The sequence below is a fragment of the Pezoporus occidentalis genome, unplaced genomic scaffold, assembly GCF_034315485.1.
Source record: "Pezoporus occidentalis ecotype Australia unplaced genomic scaffold, CSIRO_AGI_Poc_V1 ctg73, whole genome shotgun sequence".
NCBI lineage: Eukaryota > Metazoa > Chordata > Aves > Psittaciformes > Psittacidae > Pezoporus > Pezoporus occidentalis.
Window position 1 is genome coordinate 1,463,448 of NW_026916082.1, and position 22,450 is coordinate 1,485,897.

The 22,450-nt window shown below is 44.4% G+C and overlaps 2 protein-coding genes and 1 long non-coding RNA gene across 3 annotated transcripts in view; 1 reads left to right on the top strand and 2 right to left on the bottom strand.

Annotated features, from left to right (window-relative positions):
- ATP5MK (ATP synthase membrane subunit k) overlaps nt 1-22,450 on the bottom strand; it is a 272,077-nt gene that overhangs the window by 60,975 nt on the left and 188,652 nt on the right. The window lies entirely within an intron of this gene.
- Nucleotides 1,088-4,534, bottom strand: LOC134155062 (uncharacterized). Its single transcript, XR_009961413.1, has 2 exons — nt 3,279-4,534; nt 1,088-1,813 (listed from the first exon to the last, which is right to left on the bottom strand). It is a non-coding gene; the product is annotated as an uncharacterized LOC134155062 (long non-coding RNA).
- Nucleotides 6,409-22,450, top strand: part of NEURL1 (neuralized E3 ubiquitin protein ligase 1) — a 157,642-nt gene continuing 141,600 nt past the window's right edge. The window contains exon 1 of the mRNA XM_062601960.1: nt 6,409-6,676. Within this exon, the coding sequence (XP_062457944.1) occupies nt 6,592-6,676 (85 nt within the window). The 5' untranslated portion in view covers nt 6,409-6,591. The remainder of the gene's footprint in view (nt 6,677-22,450) is intronic.

Sequence of the window (22,450 nt, forward strand, 5' to 3'; positions counted from 1 at the left end):
AAGGTCAATTGTCCAAGGACATGTTTCAAAGTAGAAGTTACCCATGAGTAGAGTGGGAGCCAAAACCCTGCCACTGGTAAATTCACTGTATTCTGTTAGAGAAGAATCGCTGGCCGGTATTGCTGGAAGTAGGGGTTCAGACTGACTGAAAGAGTGAAACTCCAGATGGAAGATCAAAGACTTGACTATTAGCTGTGCCAAATTCCTGTCAGATTTCTCTTGTAGATCAAAGGACCCCTTAAAAAGGGAGGAGCTGATTCCCCTGGAAATATCCTCTGCTCAGTACTGGCCTTTCGTGTATGTCCCAGCTTAGGGGTGAGACCTGGACCTCTGGAATATGGCACAGATGTGCCCCTTGAAGCTTTCTGCTCTGGAAGGAAGCAGCCTTGGGGTTGCTTTAACATACACTTGGGGCTCAGCAGGTCCCACAGAGTTCCCCAGTGTGGGATGCATAATAAATAGGCTTAAATTAAAAGGGGCTTAAACCCTTCCCACCTAAGTGCTGCAAGGGTATAACAGATATTTGCATGCCCAAATTCAATAAACAACCACACCACTGGTCACCACAAAAATGACCAGCATGTGTGGGAGAAATTAGTATTCTCTAACCATCCTATTTATTCTCGCCTGCTAATAATTTTCTTCATATGATTGATTTTGAGCATTGTTCATGACAAATACATAAGCAGCAATTTGCAAAATGGCTGCTAAAAAATGTAAAAGCTCTTCAGCTTCCGTGAGTCAGTAGAGGGGTCAGACCCATAACAGGTCTGCATAAACAGACAGACGTTTTTCATTAAAATAGAACTTCCCAAAAGAACTGATTATCCAAAGGAAGCTATTCTTTCACTTTTGCTCTTTTTCTTGCTCTTTCATATAGTGCAGTTTTTGGATTTATATGTATTTTACACAAGCAACTACAGAGAGAATGTAGCAACCAAGTGAAAGAAAAGGGAAGTCAAAAGTCATGTCTACAGCTGGATCTGGTTCTGGAAAACCTGTGAGAGAACAAGAGTCCTTCATCTATCAAATGAAGACACTACATAATGTAAGGCTTGGAAGTTTGTGTTAGCAAACTTAGACAAGGGACAGCATGCACAGTTTTTTACTGTAAGGTAAATCATTGTTGCATTAACTTCCCTTGAGTATGAGATCTCTGCTATTGCACAGTACTTTCAAGTTGGAGTACACATCTTCCTGAAAATGCTACTGTGGATGAAGTCCAAATTGTTGCTGTGGTGGCAGGAATCACGAAATGCAATTTTGTGCCCCCTGTTGCACCTGGGCGAGATGCTACTGGGATGTTGGATATCGTGGTCAGCAGTGGTCTCTTCACAGCCACGCTGATTGCTGGAGAAGGCTTGCAGGACACTGTAGCAGAGGAGTCTGTTAATTTTTAAGGCAGATAAAGGAAGTGGCTTTGCTTGCTTTTATGGAAAGTGCTTCCAAAAAGGAAGGGCATCGTGGAACAGCTGTCCTCCATGAAGCTACCTGATGGAAAGTTTAATAAGTGGTTGATACCATGCAAGAGATCTCAACATAGCAGCTGCAGAGTGTGAGAGGGAGGAATGTAGGAGGACTGGAGGAATAAAAAGCCCTAAGAATAGTCCATGCAGTCTCTCTGGGCCTTTCTCCCTCTTCTGAAAGCTTTCCCTTTCTGGCAAATGCTTCCACAGTAGCACTTAAATGATGCTTTGGTGCTTCTTAAATACACAGATGTCTATCCTGGATGGCGCTACTGTGGTTCTGCCTTGAAGGTCAGGCAACAGCTTCTGCTTTTGTGCAAATCTTGTGCTGATGAATGGGAGAACTGCTAATGTAAAGGTCAGAAAACAAACAGAATTAATCTGTGGCATCAAGCTGGCTGTACAAAACATGTTTTCCCAGTGTGAACACTGTACGGCTGGTGTGTCATGAAAGATGGACACTTCTCTCTTATCCCACTTGTAGAAAACGAAGATCTACATTTCTTACAAAGAAGTGAACTAGGATTTAGCTTTCTTAGGGAAGGATGACCAAACTGAATGATCACCTGTCATGATGACTTCTTGTTGACTGCTGCCTGAGACCAAGCGTTTCATAAATGTTGATGAGGCTTTACATCTACACAACTGTTCTCCCTCTCCAATTTAAGCTAGTATTTCTAGAAGTATCTTTGCAGACTGTTCTGGTTGCTGCTATTGTCCTGTTAGACACAGAAACCCACAGGCAAAAAGTTATTCGCCTATGACAGAGCACACTCTTGTAATCCTGTCCTATTTGAGCTCATAATGCTGAATTCGCTTCTGTTCCACCTGAGTCTTACATCCAGCTCTGCACTGGGTTCAGAGGTGACAGCAATGGGGCAAACATTCCTGACGTAGCATCTACAGGGCATTTCATTTTGGAGTGATGCATGCCACATCAAGAATGCAATTGGTCAATTGTCATTAAAGCAATTAAAAATACCTAAATTAGGAGATTAGCCCAAAAATTAGGTGCAGTGAATATCTCCCAAAGGATCTTTTCTCCTTGCAGCATGCAGATCTGTACATTTCATGGATAGGTGTGTCTTTTTCTTTCACATCTGTTGAAGTTCTGATGCCAGGCATTTAATTACAACAAATCAAACAACAGTTGATTTCTTTTGCAGGTCCTTTTATGGTATGTGAGGAAATGAAGTAGATTAATGGCTGTGTGAAATAAGGAAGGCTCAGTGGATCAAAGCTTGCTCTGGAAGGGATGACATATCCCCACCATCAGCCTCTGTGCTGCTGACTTGTTGCTTCAGTTTCTCCATGTGGAGATGGAGGAAAACATGAAGAATGAGGAAAGCATTCACTCATTTGGATAACTATTGAGATTAATGTTTCCAGTGGGTGTAAAAGGTGGTCAAGCCATCACATGTCCGATTGCTTGGCATCCCCACCCACATGTGTGCCAGTGAGTGGTCCAGGCAGCTGGACCCCATGAATTTCAAAGCCAAAGGGACCTGGGCAGCATCCGCTCACTGCTCTGTGTTTTGTTCTGTGACACTCATTTCCTGCATCATGACTCCTATTCTGAGCATCATCTCAGGGTATAAATTCTGACATGTGTTTGCCCAAGTCTCTGAGCAATCCTGAGCAATGGTGGCTCAGGATTTGTGTGTACTTCTGTTCTGTGAATCTTCATAATTATATCTTGTTTGCGGTTGCCTGGTTTCTTGTGTAACCCCTTGAGGGATTATGTGCCTAGAAGGCACAAACGCAAGCTTTGCAAAGGGAATTTTTAACTATGTTTGCTTCATTGCTCCATACAACTTCAACTGGAGATATTCGCACAATACCCTGAGTCCTTAGATCCAAATGCATTAATCTGATCTTGCCCCCTTCACAGTCTGAAAGCCTCCCTGTGTACCAAATATAGCAGTCTTCCCCGCTGTCCTTCTCTGGCAAGCTCTTTTATACATGCAGATGCTGCCCTCCAGCTGTTTCATCAATCCTGTTGGACGTCCCATCTCCTCTTTCACATATGCCTGAGCTGAGCAGCTGGAGCTCATCCTTGCACCCAGCTTTTGGGTAGAGAATTCATGGATGGTGTCATGACTTAAGGTACTAAATGTTCCATGAGCATCTGTGACTGTGCAATGCCTTTCTCCTTGTGTTTGTTCAGAATGATAATCTTGATGTTAGCACCGTTTCTGGAGCTGATGCTCATTTCAGATGAAGTTCATGGACTGACTGCATTGTCTTCATCAACTTCTAAGCACAAATTACAAACCTAAGGAAGAAGGTGGAGAGGAATTACAATTCAATGCAAACTCATCCTGCTGTGTCACACAGCATGAGCTCTCTGCCAGACCCCCACTACCTGTCAGGATTGATATCAAGAAATGGCATGTCCCTAATCAGCCAATTCAGTTGCTATCACTAATTATTAAGAAACAGGGAGTGTCATGACTTACTGGCTTGAAAGCCCTGCAGTTTTGCAAAGCTGTTTTAATGCTCTGTGTTGCTACAGCACAGGAAAAAGGCAAAACCCCAGAATCAGTGTGATCTTGTTTCGTCTATCAAGGGCCCCTGTGATCACAGAGCATATTTCTCAGTCTGCTCAACATTTTCTGCGGGAAGAGCTGACATAAGTTGGCAAGGACAGCAAGCATCCACTCCTTCTCTAACCAGCATCGGGAGCAAATTCAAAGACTATTTGATAAAGTGAACCCACATATGATCATAGCACCCACCGGTGCTGTTTTGCATTCCTCCCCTTGGTGTTAACTACGGGCTGTGGTGTCAGGCAAAGAGAAGCCCATCCCTCACAGAAGCTGAACATGTTGCTAAGGCAGATCTATACGGATTCTTCCTTTCAGTGATGTAACTATATGCTTTCTCCAAGGTGAAAAGGGAGCTTATTGAACACATAATCTATTAGCCATATGTTCTCATTCATGCTGCGGTATCAAGATTAAATTGGTACCTGGTGTCTAAAACGGTGGATTTGGTGGAAGCAGAAAGCACTAAGTCCAACCATGTGGTGAGCTGCAAGACGAGGCAGAGTTAGCAGCATGCATGATGCATGCGTGAGTGCCTGTAATTTAATGGATGACTGCACAGAAATGTTTCCTGTGCAACTATATGGATGTCTCCTATGCCTCCAATCCAAAATTCTGATACCTTTCTTTTTTCAGGACCCTTTTTATACAATGGAAAGATGCTTCTTTCCACTATAATTTGCTTTGTGCTGCCACCTTTTTCTGCCACCTAAAACATAAAGCTTTACAGAAATGTGACTGCAGACCTGTTACAACTCAAGGACAGGTACAGAGAGAGGTTAGAGAAAAGGAACTGAGAAAGAACAGGTTTTTTTTTCCTTTGTTGGTTGCAGATAATTAGGTTCAGGAGGATGGAAGGTATCAGCCTCCCAGTATCTGAAGGGGGGCTATAAGGATACTGGGAAGGGACTATTCATTAGGGACTGTAGTGACAGGGCAAGCAGTAATGGGTTAAAACTTAAACAGGGGAAGTTTAGATTGGATATAAGGAAGAAGTTCTTTACTGTGAGGGTGGTGAGGCACTGGAATGGGTTGCCCAGGAAAGTTGTGAATGCTCCAGTCCCTGGGGGTGTTCAAGGCCAGGTTGGACAGAGCCTTGGGTGCCATGGTTTAGCGTGAGGTGCCCCTGCCCATGGCAGGGGGTTTGGAACTGGATGATCTTAAGGTCCTTTCCAGCCCTTACTATTCTATGATATGGTGACAAACTGGAGTTGCCCATCTAAGAGCCATTCCAGCCCGATGTTTCTTCATGTGCTCACTGTAATGAGCTGACTGGAGATAGAGTGTTCACAAAGGAGAGAAAGATACGATTCAGTCTTACTTCATCTTTGTCTCAACTCTCCTTGTGAACTTCCTGCCTGTGGAGGCAGCTGGTGTAGCTAGAGCAGGATGTGATATATTGGCAGCACCAAAAATTGAGAGGCTTGGGTTTGAGCAGAAGTTCAAGCCCTGCACTACAATGGCATCACTCTGACTGGCATAGTCACCCCTTTCTGTCTCTGGGAGAATTAGAAAGGATGCAAAACCATGATGTATATCCCACCCATGTTGCAGCCTAAGGTGGGGCAGGACAGTAATGATTCCTTCTGCATCACAGGCACCAAAAGAAATCCTTATCCCGATTTCAGCATCAGATTTTGGTTGAGATTTTCTATGTTTCTTATCAAGTCTTATATGTAACCTCAGAACACTTCCCCTTCTCCTCTGAAAGTTATGTACTTGGGTAGCTTCAGAGAGCAGTGGGCTGCTTGCCCACCTGCTTTGCCTTCCCCTGAATGCTGCTCTGACGTATTTGCATCCATGAAAATCCTAATTGCTTTAGGACAGTTGCATCCCAGCAGAGCATGCCTGCTTGGATGTTCCTGCATGATGCAGCTTCTTTGAGGGGTCTGGATTCTGGAGTCAGCCGCAAATTTCCTCACTGAAGGGTGTTGGGGAAGTGGATTCAGGGCCAGCAGAAGTGAGGGAGTAGCACTGTCCCAGGGAGGTAGAAGGGAGCCAGGGTGGAAGTGAACAACTCCGAGAGGTGCTTCCTTCCTGGGCCGGAGAGGGCAATGCTCCCTGATGCTGCGGCTGCCTCTTGGGGCATCGTTATGGTTTGAGGGGAAGACTGAGCCGCTCGGTGCTCTTTGGGGGGGGAAGCTGACTGTCTTTGCTGCCGGTACCCCAGGGACCCCGCACCGGGCGGTGCCACCGCCCTACCGGGGCGCCCCGGTTCGTGTGCCCGGCACCGATCTGAGGGTGGGGATCAGGAGAGGACCCGCGTGCCCCTCACCTGTCACGGCAGAGGTGGCACATCTGGGCGAAGCGCGGCACCGCTGCCCCCCCCTTCCGACCCTGGGGCGCAACAACTGTCTCCATGGCGACGGGGCGCGGCGGGGGGGCCGCGGTGCCGCCGCCCCGCCCCGCAGTATCGAGCCGCGGCGGAGCCGAGCGGAGGGCGGCGGAGCGGCGGGGCATGGGGCCCGGCGGGCGGCGAGCAGCAGCGGAGCTCTCGGCATCGGAGTGAGCGCTGCCGCCGCCACAGCCCCCGGGGAGAGACCTTGCGCTGTGCCGCCCGGCCCGGCTCGGATGCCACCATGGGGAGCCGCTTCTCCAGCATCCCCGCTCTGCCCCGCGGCGGCCAGGGCCGCCTGCACCGCGCCCGCCACCACCGCCTCAAAGGTACGGCTCTGCCGGCACCCCCGGCAGGACGGGCACCCCCCGCATCCCCGGCGGTATGAACACCCGCGGTACCCTGCGGCATCCATGTAGCCCAAATCGGGATGGGTGCTCTAGGCATCTCGCGGTGGGATGGGTACCCAGGCAGGGCACAAACCCTGGGCACCCCAGACCTCAAATTGGGATGAGACACCTAGGCACTCACAGCACCCTGAGCACCCCACGCTGGACGGGTATCCCGGGCACCTTGGGACAGGCTTGGTTCAGTGGGCACCTCGGAATGGGATGGTTCCATGACTGGCACCCTATGGCCTTTGGCTGTGTGGGCACTCCCGCCCTGCTCCCAGCCCTGCCTCTCCTTCCCCGACAATGCCCCATGGGTGGCTGATCGGTGCACAGGCTCCCCTGGCAGTGGTACCCCAGGATAGCAAGGGACAACAAGTCAGAGGAATTGGACCTCCAAAGAGTCCTCAAATGTTTCTTAGTGGACAAAAGCTTTGCTTTGGTGTCTTTTCTGGGTGCTCCAGGAATATATCTATGTGAGTGAGATGGTCAGCCTTCTTTGGAGGAGAGCAGGGGGTATTCAGGGCTCCTCGTCCAGCTTGTTCTGTTCTTTACAAGGATGAAATCCCTTTTCAGAAATGCTAGGGCACTGCTGGGATCAAATTGGATGGGGATCAAATTGTAAGGTGTGCAGGAGTGAGTTCCCAAGGTCTCCTCTGACCCTGCCCTTTTTTTGCCCCCTTTTGCTATAATCTGGGAGGATCGTAGCAGGAAATAACTTGTCATTCTTGAAAGGGGGCGGTAAGTGTTCAATGCTACCTGGCTACCTCTTCACTAAGCACATTTTCACAGCCAAGGGCACTGGATGTTTGGGTAGAGGATGTCAGACATCTCTGTAAACAGGGAATGAGGGAAGGTGCTGCACCCACAGCCATTTCAGATGATCAAAACTTGTTGCAGCTTCCCCAGTATGTTGCAGAATTTGCAGCCACCAGCATGGAAAATAGGGATGCTGCTGTTCACCCTCAATTTACGGAGCAGTTGGATACTTTTTTGGCATGGTCACGGGGAGTGGAAATGGTTAATGATGAGCTGGGCAACTGGTTGTTATATTGAAGGATTTTCTGATACTCACATTGTTCTTCCATTACATCTCTCTGCTCCCTTCCTCTGTACTTGGATGATTTGAAACAGTTGTGTGAACTGAGGATGACTGTATCATGGCTTTTTGAATGGTCATGTAAGGAGACCCTAGGAATGCTTACTGCTCTGTGATGGACTAAGTCAGTCTGAAACTCAAACCAGACAATGGCTGTGCTTAAAATTAGACTTGCAAGGAGGGGGCTGCTGAACCCTAAACACTGAACCATCATCTTCTATCAATGCAAACATGAAAGCACACGCAGTGCTGTAGTACTTGGTATGCAATTGTAGACTGCCAGGGAGGATTTGTCTCTTAAGAATCATGCTGTCAGCTGGAAATCTTTCTGGAATAACCTTAAGCAGATAAGAATTTATAAACTGGAGCCAGAAGGGACACTGCCACTTAAACCATTATCTGTGGCTTATGTGAGATTTTGAAGATGCTCTGCATGCATCACCTGATTTTTCTTTTTGGGGAATGGGGGTGGGTGTTTGTTAATGTCAGTTTGTTTCTTTCTTTCTTCATTTCATTTACGTTGTAATTACATTTCTACCTGTGCTGGGGAAGCAAGCAGAAATGTTCTCGAGACTGTAATGTAGCAGAACACTGAAATACTTCTGATTTAGAGTAAATAGTTAACAACACATTGCCTTTGTTGTAAAACCCAAGCAACTGCCAGGGACAATATGTGCCTTTTCTGTCTTTTTTTGAACCCGGGCTGCCTCAGGTCCTACATTTAAATGCAGAATAAACAAGTCTGATTGCATCTGACAGGTTCCTGTAGACTGGTCTGGAGGCATAGCAGCAAAAGTATGAATGTCACACAGTTTTGTTACATATCTGCCATTTAACAGTTTGTAAAGCGTATTTTAATGGAAGGTCCCCAGTTCTTCCCTCAGTATCTGGCCCAGTGTTAGGGATATTGAACTTTGATAATTTGGCCACCATCTAGTATTTTCCTCCTGTGGCGAGACCTCTTCCTAACCTGGTGCCGGGGTGATTGAGGTTCATTCTTGCTGAAGGATATGCTATGATTGCATTAAGCCTCCTGAGTGGTCTGGGGACTCTGAAGTCAGTCCCCAAACCTTACAAGTTTATCTCTGCTGTACAAGAAATAAGACCTCCACACACAGTAGAACTGTTGCCCACATGTACTGGCAAATTTTATGCTTTTCTGTTAGTCGGGCTAAAAATGGTCACCTTTAGATAAATATATCTTTTGAAGACCACATGATACTTTTGATGGCATTGAAGGCATGACACAGAAATATCACTGAAGACTGGCATGGCTGGCAGAACACTTGCTTTGTTTTTGATGGTGAGGGGAAGAAGGAAAGCATCCAACTTGATTCTCAGGCTTCAGCTGCAGTTTTAAAACCAGGTAACTGAAATAGGCAGGTCTTTACTGAAGGTGCCAGCAACAGTGAACCTGGAACCCCAGGAAGATGATTTTAGAGTTGCTTTCAGAGTAGGACAGTACTTCAAAATCTGATTAAGTCCAGCCCTTTATAAAAGGACTTTACATTGCTGTTCACTAGGGACTGCTAGACATGAGCACTTTGGAATTACCTAATCTGGAACTCATGGCTAGTGGCTGGCAGGAGGTTGTCACTTTGTGCTAACTCGATGGGGAGGTTGAGGTGAGATTAATTCCAGCATTCCTGTGAGTATTTCAGTATTTCATACACGTGGCTATTTCTCTGGGGTGGTGGACAGTGATGTACTTTCCTCATGCTGAGCAAAAGATAATGATTATCTGGTAACAATCTCCGTAATGATGCCAGCAGATAAACTCCAGGTATTTTTGCTGTCTACCCTCTGTGAAATATGGTTTGCAATAACTATCAAACAAGGTGCGTATGGCTATTTGGAGTGGATCTGAGTGGGGAAACTCCAGCTGTATCTAATCTTCTGGATTCTGAGTTGAAAAGATCAACCTTTACATCAGTGGCTCCGTATACTGCTCATTTACTAGTGCAGGGCAGTCTGGCTTGAACTGTCCCAACCAAGGAGACATCTACTATTTCTCAATACATATATCTCCAGTTCAACCCATCTTTGTGCCCTAGGATTCTTCCAAAATAGTCTATTCAATCTCATTTCTTAATGTTCCTTTTTAATTCTGGTGTAGCTCAGTAAATTACCCTCCTTTCCTAGTGTTACATCTTGCAAATCTCTGTGGCTATTGCATTTCTTTCTTCGCTACTCCTCAGCTTTGCAGGATAAGTTTAACTCTCTGTACTGTGATGTGTGGACTGTGTAACCTGTTAAGGCTGTTGTGTAGCGCTCAGATTTGCTGGTCCAGGGTGCTAGAAATGCAGGTTTTGCTAGCTCTTGGGCCAGAGGTGAGGCACAGGACCTGAATGCCATCTGCCACGCACCATGGGCAAGCAGCTCTTCATTCTCACTTGTCTCCATGTCCTCAGCTTCAAGAAGGCTTAGCCATTTATGCAGACAGCAGATCAATATGACATTGTGAAAGCTAAGGAGTATTAACGTCTCCTCTCTTAAGTCCTTTCCTCCAGCCTCCTACTCAGGTTTGCTTCAATTTCCTGAGGCCTATCTTGCCCTGGAAGGTAAACTTCCATGGTGAGTGACAGCAAGCAGGATTTCTTCCTGTTGGTTTTCTTGTGGGTTAATACACCTGTGATATTTATGCAAAAGAATGCATGCACTATATTATACAGAGAGCCCGAGCTAGTCAGAGATCCTCTTTTCATCAGTGGCTGATTACTCATAGGTTATTCTTTATTATTTGTATTACAGTGGCATCTGGAGGCTCCCATTGAGATCTGAGTTGTGTTGTGTAAGTCCATGGTCCCCTGTACTTACTGCTCATTCATACAGATAGATCTTACTCACGTGCCTGGGTGATCTCTGTAGGATGATTTGGGGTTTATAATTCCAGAGTATCTCATGAAGCAGACTGGCACCTTGGCAGGACAGTTCTTAGTCCTGTCTTTTGCTAGGAAACCTGGAGTCAGAGTCAGCAGTTATTTGCTGAAGGATGTGACTTACTTTCTGGCTGCAAGCTCCCAGAAACAGCCTGCTCTGCAACACTTTACTAAGGAGGCAGGGGCTTTGCTGCTTTTCCTGGCCCATAGGGGGTACCAGTCATGCTTATACAGTCTTTGCTTGCATTTTTGCAGTTGCTGTTTCAAACTTTATATCCCACTGACACATAAATACGTCAGACGTTTTCACTGGTATTTTATGAGCTTCTGAAATACATGCAGAAGATAGTAATCTGGCATCTGCTGCAGGCATTTTAATAATTGTATGTTGTTGATAGAAAAGACTACCCTGCTGCCAGCTCCATTTTGTGCACTCTCTAGATAAAACTAAGTGGGGAGTAAAAGGACATCAGCAGCTGATTTTCATGGGGATTAGAAGTTGGGGTGCAAGCAGCACACCAGGGGGTGGTGCCAGTAGTAATGCTGTGAGAGAGCCTCAGCTCCCATTGCTGTCATAACTGGTTCTTCTTTGAAGTACTATTTCATTTTCTCCCAGCCCTACAGACTCAGAAGTTTCATTGTTCAAGGCTTTGAAGGATGCCTCCTGCTTCCTGTCCTTCTGCTTTCATTTTGTCCTGGCTCGTGCTTGTTTCCCTCTGACCTGTCAGTGTGGCTGGGTTGTAGGTATAAAGTTTTTCCTGCCTGAGATCCTCAGGTTATATGACCTTTTCCCAAGCACCAGATTTTTCTCCAAGCTGTTGAACTTTGATTTATTGTGTTTAAACTGCCTACAATTCCTCAGTCCTCGAAACACAGCAATTTATCAATCCTACTTTTCCTTTCCCATCGTCTTTTTCATAAGGTGCTGAAGGCTGTTGGTGGAGCAGGTAATGCTGCACATTGTCAGAAATTCCCCAGGAAATCATGTGGTGCTTTGCCCACAGGTGATGCTCTCTATTTCTCAAGGGCAAGAAAGGCTGCTTTTGAAAACCAGTAGGAACCAAAACATCAGTGGGATGATTGAGCTGAAAATGTTAATGCAAGGCTCAGTGGCAGTTAAAAAAAGCAAATGAAATACTAGAAACTATAAGGGAAGCCAAACAGAAGAAAATAGAGGCCATGATTAGATTGTATATATCTGAGTATTTTGTGTAGTTCTGGTTCTTCCCCTTTTATCATCTTAAAAAAGATAAAAAAGAAATGGAAAGCATTCACAAGAGGGCAACAGGGACAATCAAAAGGCTGCATTATGGAAGGATTAAATAAACTAGGACTCTTATGTCTGGACAAAAGGGACAACTAGGGTGGGAAATGACTGGCATGTAAAGAAGGGGCAAAGCTCCACTCTTCACTGTCTCTTCCAGTACAAGAATTAGGAGGCCATCAAATGAAGTTGGTAGGTTCCAGCTTCTTTTAACAAAAGGAGACTTTAGCCATCTGCAGTAGCTAGTAGCTCTGTAGAGCTCATTAGTAGTGGATGTTATGGATGCTAAAATGGGTCCAATTTTATGGGAGATTGGAGGCCATGAAAGAGAAATCATTTGAAGTTTGCTACATACAAAGACCACACACTTGTCCTGCTCATACGAGCTTCCCAAGGGTGTCTTTCTAAGGCTACCTATTTTTAGATGCTCAAGATAATGCTGAAATGAGAATATAAAACTTCTCCACATCAGTGAAAGCTGGAGCTGGGTTGTTGAGACATTGCAGGGGTAGATGGGGAGCAATAGAGCCTGCTCGGGTGTTGGCTGATCTCTAGCTGGGTCCATCCTCTTTGCCATGAATGTCCTCGCCTGGGTGTTTACAGAGTGGTTCATTGATATGGCAGCATCGAAGTCCAGGCTTTATCCAGGAGACAGTAGAGATTGTGACAAAGTCCATGTGCAAGCTTTCTTGGATGAGGCTGTGTCACTTTGTCACTTTGACAAATAAAGGTACTTTTGCATTTGTGGCTGTTTTGGAGTAAGAGAAAGCAGGTTCTTCTTGCTTACATTGACCTCCTGAATGAGGAAGATGTAAGTAGCCCCCCACTTCATTTTGTTTCCTAGACTGCTGACATAGCAGATTTTGTGGTTATCCCCTTATCTGAGAAGATTTCTAATGCAAAAGCTTGGAAAATTTCAGATTTGGCATCTGTTCTTACCTACTGCTGCTGGGATAATTGCAGCAACTTCTGCATCACTGAAATTATTGCCCGTGGCAAGTGCATAAGTACATGTGGCATTTACGGTGCATATCTTCCTGGTGGCTATTCATTTCAAGCTGGGGATCCACACATGCTCTGACTTGGTCTGCCTTGAGATGTTAGGATATCCGAGTTAATCCATTTCTCAACTGTCCCAAGAAGTGGAGTCTGCAGCTCCTGTATTTTGTGATTGTCTCCATCCAGAAATGGTTGATCTAAGATTAACTTTAATAATGTCATTGTGCAGGTGCTCAGTTATGTACCACAAATGGACAAATCCCAAAGTTCTGAGGATGTGAGCTGAATTTTAGCTGAAACTTTGGGTCTGGCAATATTTAAAGTTTCTGCTGTAACTGTGACATGTCCACATGAACTTGAACTACCTTTTAACCTAGGTAAATAGGGTATTGCTAGCTGTGTAGCTGGGGAGGAGAGCAGCTACTTGAATACTGAGATATTAGTATGAGTATTGGATACTCATACTAAGGTCTAGGTTGATGAAATTATGCGGTTAAAATTGAGGTGGGGTAGGTTTTCATCTCCATTTGTTCTTGGGGAACTGCAGCTGATAAAAGCATGTTGTATATAAGATTCTTGTTAATGTTTACACTCCTGGTTATATTTGGCCTTCCAGGATTAAAACAGGATTGTGTTTTAAAATTACAGGGTGGAGCATGCCACCCTGGCAGTGTTCAAGACCAGGTTGGACGAGGCCTTGGGTGATATGGTTTAGTGTGAGGTGTCCCTGCCCATGGCATGGGGGTTGGAACTTGATGATCTTAAGGTCCTTTCCAACCCTAACTATTCTATGATTCTATAGTGGGATTATGTTTATACAATTCTCCGTTAGCCCACCTTGGTTCTATTCTTTGCTAAAGCATAAGGGAGGATTTTCATCTCTCAGAAAACTGTCAAGTTAAACCTCAGGGCTATTTAATACAAAACTCTGAAAAGTAAATGTAAATAGTTCTTACCCAGTCCCAGAGATAAAATACCATCAGATTTTTTAGTTAAAAAAACTCCACTTAATATAAATATTTTTTTTGAAGAAAACAGTAAGAAAATTTTAGACAAAAGAAATTCTAATGTACTGGCATTGCTTGCAGTCTCCTTCCTCTGTTCCTTTGTATTCAGTATTTGAGTTTCAGACTGGTGACTGACACTCAGATGTTCCTGCATGTGTGGGCTTACTGCAAGTGCATGGGCATATGCAGGGATTTTCTATTGATTGTTGAGCTCATCATTTTTATGATATGGCCAGAACACATGATGTTTAGCATCAGGGCTTGAGAGGATCGATTCAGCAAAACAATGGCTGGTTAGCTCTGGAACTAGCCAGTGCCAGTGTCAGAAACTAACTAGTGAGGTAGCGGAGGAGTAGCCCAGTTTCTGAAGGGACAAGGGACCACGGGATGCTAAGCACAGTTGGAAATCTGGGATCTTTTGTCCTAGTGAAATTAATCAGGGGCACTTTTGGGGTATTGGTTTCTTACTTTAAGAGCTGAAAAGGAGCTTGAAAGTCTTTGAAAGCAGCCCCTCCCTGGACATCCCTCTGGCTTCACCATACTTGAAAGCTGTAGCTCTCACCCTGACCCAGCCAGAAGAAATGTAATCATGTTATGCTTGATTCATTCCAATTTACATTTACTTCCCTTATGTCAACATATAATTTAAAAACCGCACTGATCATCTTTCATCCTCTGTTAGGCATAAAGTTCTGCTTCATTTCCATTTAACTGCTACTTGGATGGAGACATGACTGAGTTTTGTGCTTTGCTGCTCATCAACACCCTTTAATGTAAAGCTTAGTGGTAGAGTTTTAACTTGCTTCTGGACAGACTTTTGTCAGGTAAGCCAAGCAGCCGCAGATCCAAAGCTTACTTTACCACCCAGATTTCAGCTCTTCATCATAAGTTAGTTCAAATCTCCTCATTAAGACATACTGTTTAATATAGCATCTAATTGTATTGGTATCACTTGGGATTTCTTTGATTTGAGCAACTGGTGCCATTGTGTTTTTCTCTATGTCTCTATCTATCTTGCAGGACCATTTCTGTAGAGGCTGAATGCCTTTTTTTGTACTTAACAAGTAATTACTAGGTAGGAAGGGAAGAGATGGTTTCCCATAGAAATATTGAGTCACTGTAGAAGACAGGATACAAATAACTGTAAATCTTGCAAACAGAATCTGCGTATTACGTTAGTTACTTGAATAGATATGACAGAAAATGGAAAAGAGAAAATGTGCCTCACTAATTGATTATGTTGCAGAATTTCAGCAAATACAGAAAGAAGTAGTTGAAATAATTTACTTTCTTTATTAAAAAATACAGTGAAGGTATAGTGAAGGTATTAAAAGGGACCTGGGTAAACTGTGATGTTAACACTGGATTTCTCATTCTCACTCCCATCTCTGTATATCTTTTAGTGTACCTGTTTTAATGGACAACCCTTATATGTTTACATTCCTTACAGTCATAAAATGAAGATGCAAAACCTTCTCCCTATTTAAATCATAGAATCATAGAATGGTTTGGGATGGAAGGGACCTTAAAGATGATAATCTCATTTCAAGCCTCCTGCAATGGGCAGGGACACCTCCCACTAGACCAGGTAGCTCAAGGCCCCATCCAATCTGGCCTTGAACACTGCCAGGGATGGGGCATTCACAGCTTCTTTGGGCAACCTGTCCCAGTGCCTCACCACCCTCACAGTAATGAACTCCTTCCTAATGTCCAGTCTAAATCTACCCTCTTTCAGTTGAAAGCCATCATCTGTTGTTCAGTGCTTTTCCTTTGGACAGTTGTTCTCAGAATTTATTAGTATGAGGGGAAGACTTATCAGAGAGATTCAAAAGCAGCTTGAGATTCCAACCAGAGAAGTCCTGCAGCTGGGACCTGTAGCAATGAATGAAGTGAGCTCCGGTTGCTCTTGCCCACACAATGTGTGTCTAGTGGCTGAGCAGATATTGTCAGTCTCCAGTTGTCAGTCCAACATGAAAATTTACTGAGCTATGGGTGGGAACAGAGACTGAGGGTAAACTCCCAATTTGGAAATGTTAATGCTACATCTATTATTAATAGCCCCCCTGTGAAAGAAAAGATGCGCTGGTGCAAAGGAAGCTCTGACACGGGGAAATGGCAGGCAAAATTGAAATTTCATACTTGCCCATGGTCTTACAATAAAGGTTTTGTGATACACACCCAGCAATGCCACTATAAATAGTCTCGTTATCTAATCTTCCAACTTGGAATATGACAGAAGATTACAAGTAAGAATACAGTTCATAGCTTTTAGCTGTTTCCCACTGCTTCCCTTGCTTCTGCTGGAGCATTACGGCTGTGCCCCATGTAATTTACATGGAGACAGCATTATTGAGAAGTACAGAATGTCACTAGGAGGAGGAGAGTTCAGATAAAACCCAGAAGATTTATGACATAACTTAGATAAGGCCATGTAGGAACTGAGATGAGGGAAGTAATGACAATTTGTAATCCAACGGCGTTTCTTAGGGTGTGGTGAGAACTTCTTCATGCCAACTCCATTGAGTCAGATATGGAGCAGGGCATGTTTTAATACAGTGTTCTACATGCTTGATTGATCGCAGAGGGAACCCTTTTGCTAATATATAATCCAGACACATCATACACTATGGGTTTTGTCCACATAGGTCTAGGACCTGATCCAAAACCAACAGAAAGTTTCACAGAGGCATAATGAGAACAGAGAAAACCTTTTCCCTTTTGATCTTGCTTCCCATGGGAGAAAGAGGAGTGGGCTGATGGCAAGAGGGATACCTCCTCTCCTCCTCTCTCTCTGCCTTGCTGGTGATGCAAATCCTCATTTCTAACCCTTCCCTGGAGCCTTCCCTGGCCCATTTTACATAGGGCACCTGAAATCAGAGAGGAGGGCTGAGTCCTGGGAAAGCTTCCCTTGCAATTCCCAGCTAAAACTGACCTTCTGCAGCCTTTGTGTGTTGACATGAATAACTCTTTCCCCCACAGGACTGCGGACTGCATTCTACAACACAGTTTTGGTGGAGTTTTCTTGTGGTGGCCATGGGAGGAAGCATGAGGGAATACAGCTGTTGCAGCCCCATGAGACTTGAACCATCCTCTTTTTGCTTTATGACAGGAGTTAGGAAGAATATTTGTTTGAATGTTTGAATGTTTGTTCAGACCCCACTGCTCACTTGTTGCAGGGTGGCTTACCCACCATATGGCTTAGAGGACGTTCTTCACCAGCACTGTGCCAGCACATGTCCAGGCAGCTCAGCAGCTCAGCAGAGTGCGGTGGTGGGCACACACATATTCTGCAGCTATTGCCAGCTACAGAAATCCTCTCTGTACCTTTATTACACCTTCTTATGGAGGAATTAAAGCAATGACAACACTTGAGGAACTGAGCCTCACTGCTGCTGTTGAAGAGAGGCAGGAAAAAGCTTGTGCCATCCCCTCATCCTAAAATAGGCTGATGTCTAAGGAGGTGAAATGATTTATTTATATTTTGCACAACAATTCATCAGGAAAAAGACTCAATTCATCTGCTGAACACAGTAGTCCTACATCCATTAATTACCATAGAGTTCATGTGATCCAGTTCTGTCTCCTAGGGAAATGCTGGGATTTGAGGTCTTCCCCCTATATTCCCAGTCCGTCAATGCAGCTGAGCAGCATTCACCCCCATCTGCCCACATCACCCCCTCCTTGCTTGGCAAAGCATCGGCGGCATCCTTCTGAGAGGAGGCAATGGTGTTCAGCTACCACTGACTCACACACTTGGCTCTTCTGTCTCTAGCAGCCCTCTGAAAAACATCCTTAAATATTGTTAAAAGCCAAAGGACATACCTGCCTGGCTGAACTGGCACACGAGACTGTTAGCAACCTTTTTACCAGCCCAGATTATGGTATTTCATCTTAAATTCCCAGGTATAAGCAATTACAAGGGCTGGCTGGTGAAATGCTTTTTGGACATGGGCTTTCTCTTGCTGTAGCCTATTCAGCAGGAAGGAGAGTTACTTTCTTGTGATTAGATTCTGCAGGCATATGAGATTTGTTGTTGGAACAGAGGTTTTATATATAGTAAAATGCTCCCAGGTGTGCTTTTAGCAATGCTTCTGGGCTAAAGCAAATATTTATTAATAAGAGTCACCCAAACTATATTATGCACTAAAGCAGAGCTGGAACAGGGTGCTTTTGCTCTGATTCAGAGAGCTGATTGAATTCAGTGACAGATGCCAAGTATTTATGTCCTTGCTGAGTTTATCTGTTAAATTTGAAAGTGTTAAAAGCAGGACTTATTTTTGGAATAAACATATTAAATAGTGATGAAGAGTTCCAGCTTGGTGCTGGTAGGATGGTATTATATTATTATGTGTTTGTCCGAAAGTGTACTGCTCAGACCATCAGAATAGAAAGCTGTGGGGGCAAGAGTTTGCTCTAGATTTACACCAGAATACTTGAGTTCAGAGAGCTTGGTAGCATAAAGAATACAATTTATTCTATATATACAACTGCATATAATATATTGTTACACAATTGTAATATTTGCTGTAAAGTTCTTGACAGTTGCCCATATTTATGCATTAACATGGAGAGTATTTTAATTTTAAATATGTTTTTTAGCATATTGACAAATATCCAAAATCTAAAGAAGCCGTTATTGGCTTTGGAAACCATTGCAAACACACCTCTTTTGCTCACTCTCCTTCCTAGCAGTATTTTGTGTTTCTTTGATTAATTTCTTCTATTACTTCACCTAAAAAAGCCCCCATTCTTTATTTTTGTTTATAGCTTGTTTCTAGTTCTTAATGGTTTTAAATTCTTTTGATTTTATCATCACCTAATTAATGAGTATTTTACCCTATTAGTCATTATTTAGCCTTTTAATCTTTCCATGGGCCTTCCTGAAACCCTTGAATGGTGCCTCTTTACAGCTGAACCAAGACTCAGGGTGAGGATGAACAGCTGACCCATAAACTTCAGTCAAGTTGTCGCATTTCCAGTGCCTCTGAGCCATCTTGTGCCTCAAAAATTAATGCTATGTACAAATTGCCTTCTGCCATGCTCCACCAAATACTGAGATGCTGTAATTATTTATGACAGTTAAAATCTCCTGATGTATTCAAATAAAAGCCAAGCATATAGGGAAAACACGTGCTGTGGAGGAAGGTCATAGTATGAAAGAAAAGATGGCTTGCTTTGTCCGCAGGTCACATTGACAGGCAAGCTAGAAATACATGTAAGAGATGCAGACCCAAATGTGTTAGATTTACGGGGGAACTCCGTAGCTGCTGCCATTGGACTATTTTCAGGTGTTTGGATGAGTGAATGACCCAAATATAGTTTAAGCCTGTGACTCTTTCATTTTAATAGCAATATAAATACAGTAGGTGAAGGCTAAGAGTGCTGCATCTAATTCATCAGTGTTGCTTTAGCAACATGGTGCAGGATGCAAATAGTCTCCTTGGTAACACTTCCTAAGTGTCATTAGATAAGCGATGGTTATAAACACAGAAGCAGATCAGAATGAGAGACATGCTCTTGTGCTTGTGTCTCATCTATCAAGTGCCTTTTTATAGCCCCAGACATCATGATCAGCAGGATGGCAAAAGGACAGAGGAAAGCTGTTTTGAGGATCGTAGTTCTTGTTCACGTTTTATATGTTGTGCTTTTAACCCAAGTCAGAAAACCCCACACCAGTGATGATGGGATTTTCTGGCTTGTTTCAAAAAAGGTTTTAGATAAAGTGAGAGTGTGTCCCTGCCTACTGAGGGCACTTGTCAGAGTCATAGACCAAGTGTCTTCCTGACTCTCCAAGTGATGTAGATTGCAGACCTTTCTGCCCTCTACCCTAATGGCATACTCATGCCTTGGTGAGTTTTGGGTCTTCTCCTCTTCTGCTGAGCTTCCCCTGCCCCAGTATCTCTGCCAGAGGATTGCATCTTCAGAGCCAGATTTGGGTTTCTCTGTTAAATTCTGAAAGACCTTGCCTAGGGCTCAGCAACAAAGTAGGGATGAAGGTGAGAAATGGGGTTACTCAGTGCTCAGAAACAGGGCAGTTGTTTCTGCTGTTGGCATTGTCTTACAGAAAAGAGCCATGAATTGAGGCAGCTTTCCTAGCTCTCATGGTAATTGACTTCTTTTCCTAAAGCCTCAGCCGATGGACTGAAGGGATTGCATGGGAATCCTAGCTTTTGTTTAAACTCCCCTCAATTTTATACACTTCTCTGTTACAGAGAAAATCTGCGAGGTATAAAGGGAATATGACCGATGACTCGACAATCAGAAAATATACTAAAGAAACACCAATGCTTTTGTTTTCAAGTAATCTTTATTTTAATCCCACTGGTCAATGACTCAGGATCTCATCCAAGGAGTCGGAATGCCTGATAATGTCAAACCGGAGCACATGAAGACAGTGGAAGGAGCCAAGTCCATGAGAGCATCAAAATAGGTTTATTCTGGTTTGGGGTGAAAGTCTGAAAGAGCAGATGGTTTTGTTTTATCATGAGCTTGACTCTGCTTCAATAGAAGCACACAATTGGTGAACTTTTGCATTGATTTTGTTTTCAAATCCTCTGAATCAAAGGTAAGCCAGACCCTTCAGGAAAACACCTGATCTGTGACCTCCAGCTCCACACACAAGCCCAGTGGCTGGAGACTGGCCGGTACAAGGGTCCCTTTTTCATTTCAGCAGAGTACTGCACCTTGCAATTTAGATACATGGCAAAAGACTGACTGCAAGTTTTCCTGTTCTAACATGAAAGGGAATTCGAACATCAATAATGTCTCTTTACGAGGAAAACTCAGAATAAAAAATGCCCAATCTTTCTCACAGCCCTTTTTTGCTCCCAGATCCTCTTGGAGTTCATCCATCTTCATCTCACTCATATCTTGTGGCCTTCATTGTAAATGTCAGTGCTAATTAATGAGACCTTGGTCCTCTCTGTAGTTAAGATGAGGAACAATCCAACGTTTGTTTGTGAGATGGGTGCCCTTCCCAGGGGAAGGCAATGGGGCTGTTAGCCTTGTGTGTGACAAGCTGCAGGAGGTAAAGTCCGGAACACTGCCCTACCTCTGTAGTGTCAAAACCATGCAGATGAAGAGCTGGGAGAGAGAAATGTTTCCTAAACCTTTTAGGGATTAAAATGGAAAGTCTGGGCTCTTCTTACTGAATTGCCCCATCCCAGCCTGTCTCATCCAATCCCATTGAAGTGCTGGGCTCCTGGGAGCCCACAGGAGAGCACTGTTGAGTTTTTTTGCTTTGTAAAGGAGACATTGGGGTGGTTGGACCACAGGATGCCATTCCAGCCCTAAGGCAAAATGTTGCTGCTTTCCCTGTGCAGCATAATGACCTTCATGCAGTGGATCTTGGGACTGATTTGAAGGCAAAGTTTGTCTCTGCATCCAAATTGTTCTGCAGTAGAGAGACTGAGCAGCCGTTCCTCACCACCTTGGCCCGTGGCTTTGTAGGACATAGGAATTTTGGCGAATGACTCTGCTAAATGGGAGCTCAGCCCTCAACCTGCCCTCCCCTTTGCTGTGTGCAGAATAGAGCATTTCTCTCCAGGACAGCTGAATTGCTGTGCTTCTGACACATGCCATTTCGATACCGAGTTCTTCAACATTTGTAAGCATAATTTTTTAAACTGCCTTGGGATAGGAAAATGATCTTTCTCCCCAATATTCCTGGCATATTTCTGCTGCAGAGCGGTGGGATGAAGCTTATGCTTCCTGCGAAAAATAAAGAGCAGGAGGGGTAAATGAGGTTTTTCTGCATGCCCTCTCATGGTACTTTGAGGTCTCCAAGTAAAAACGTATGGAGGGCAAGAACAGACCTAAATCCTCTCATTGTCACCGCTTAACACACATGTCCCTGTGGTTCTTCACTGAGCTCTCATTTTGCAAAACCAAATTTGAAGCAATCCAGCACGATTTAGACCTGATTCAGACCTGGTCTAGCTGAAGAGCGGGCTGGCATTTTGCTCCCGCAAACATCATAAAATGCAAAGTACCATCATATGTGACATTGCAGACTTTCCAGGTGGTCACAGACCAAGGTGGAGTTCAGCCTGAGACTCATTTCCCACGACAGGTAGGACCATGCCAGCTCATTAGAATGTGTGCCACCCTTTTGACACCTGTGGGGATCTCAGGGGGTGCATTGGCCCTGCCCACCCCCTGGGGTGGTTAATGCAGCCATGCTGCAACCTTCACCTGAGCTGGTTCAGGCATTTCTGCACAATGTCTGCACTTCTGCAATCCCATCCCAAATAGCACCTCTGCGCAATGTCGGTTCATTGGCCGTTCAGCAGAAAGAGCAATGCTTCTATACTCTCAGCCCTGTTTTCTGCAGCACCTGGGTTTTCCTTGGAGATCTGTTCACACATGAAGCCTACCCCTCTCCTTGAGGCTGATAGGAGCACAGGGCCCTGTGATGAGGCTGTGAGCAAGAAAACCCCAAATCTCAGCTCACATACCTGAGACCAG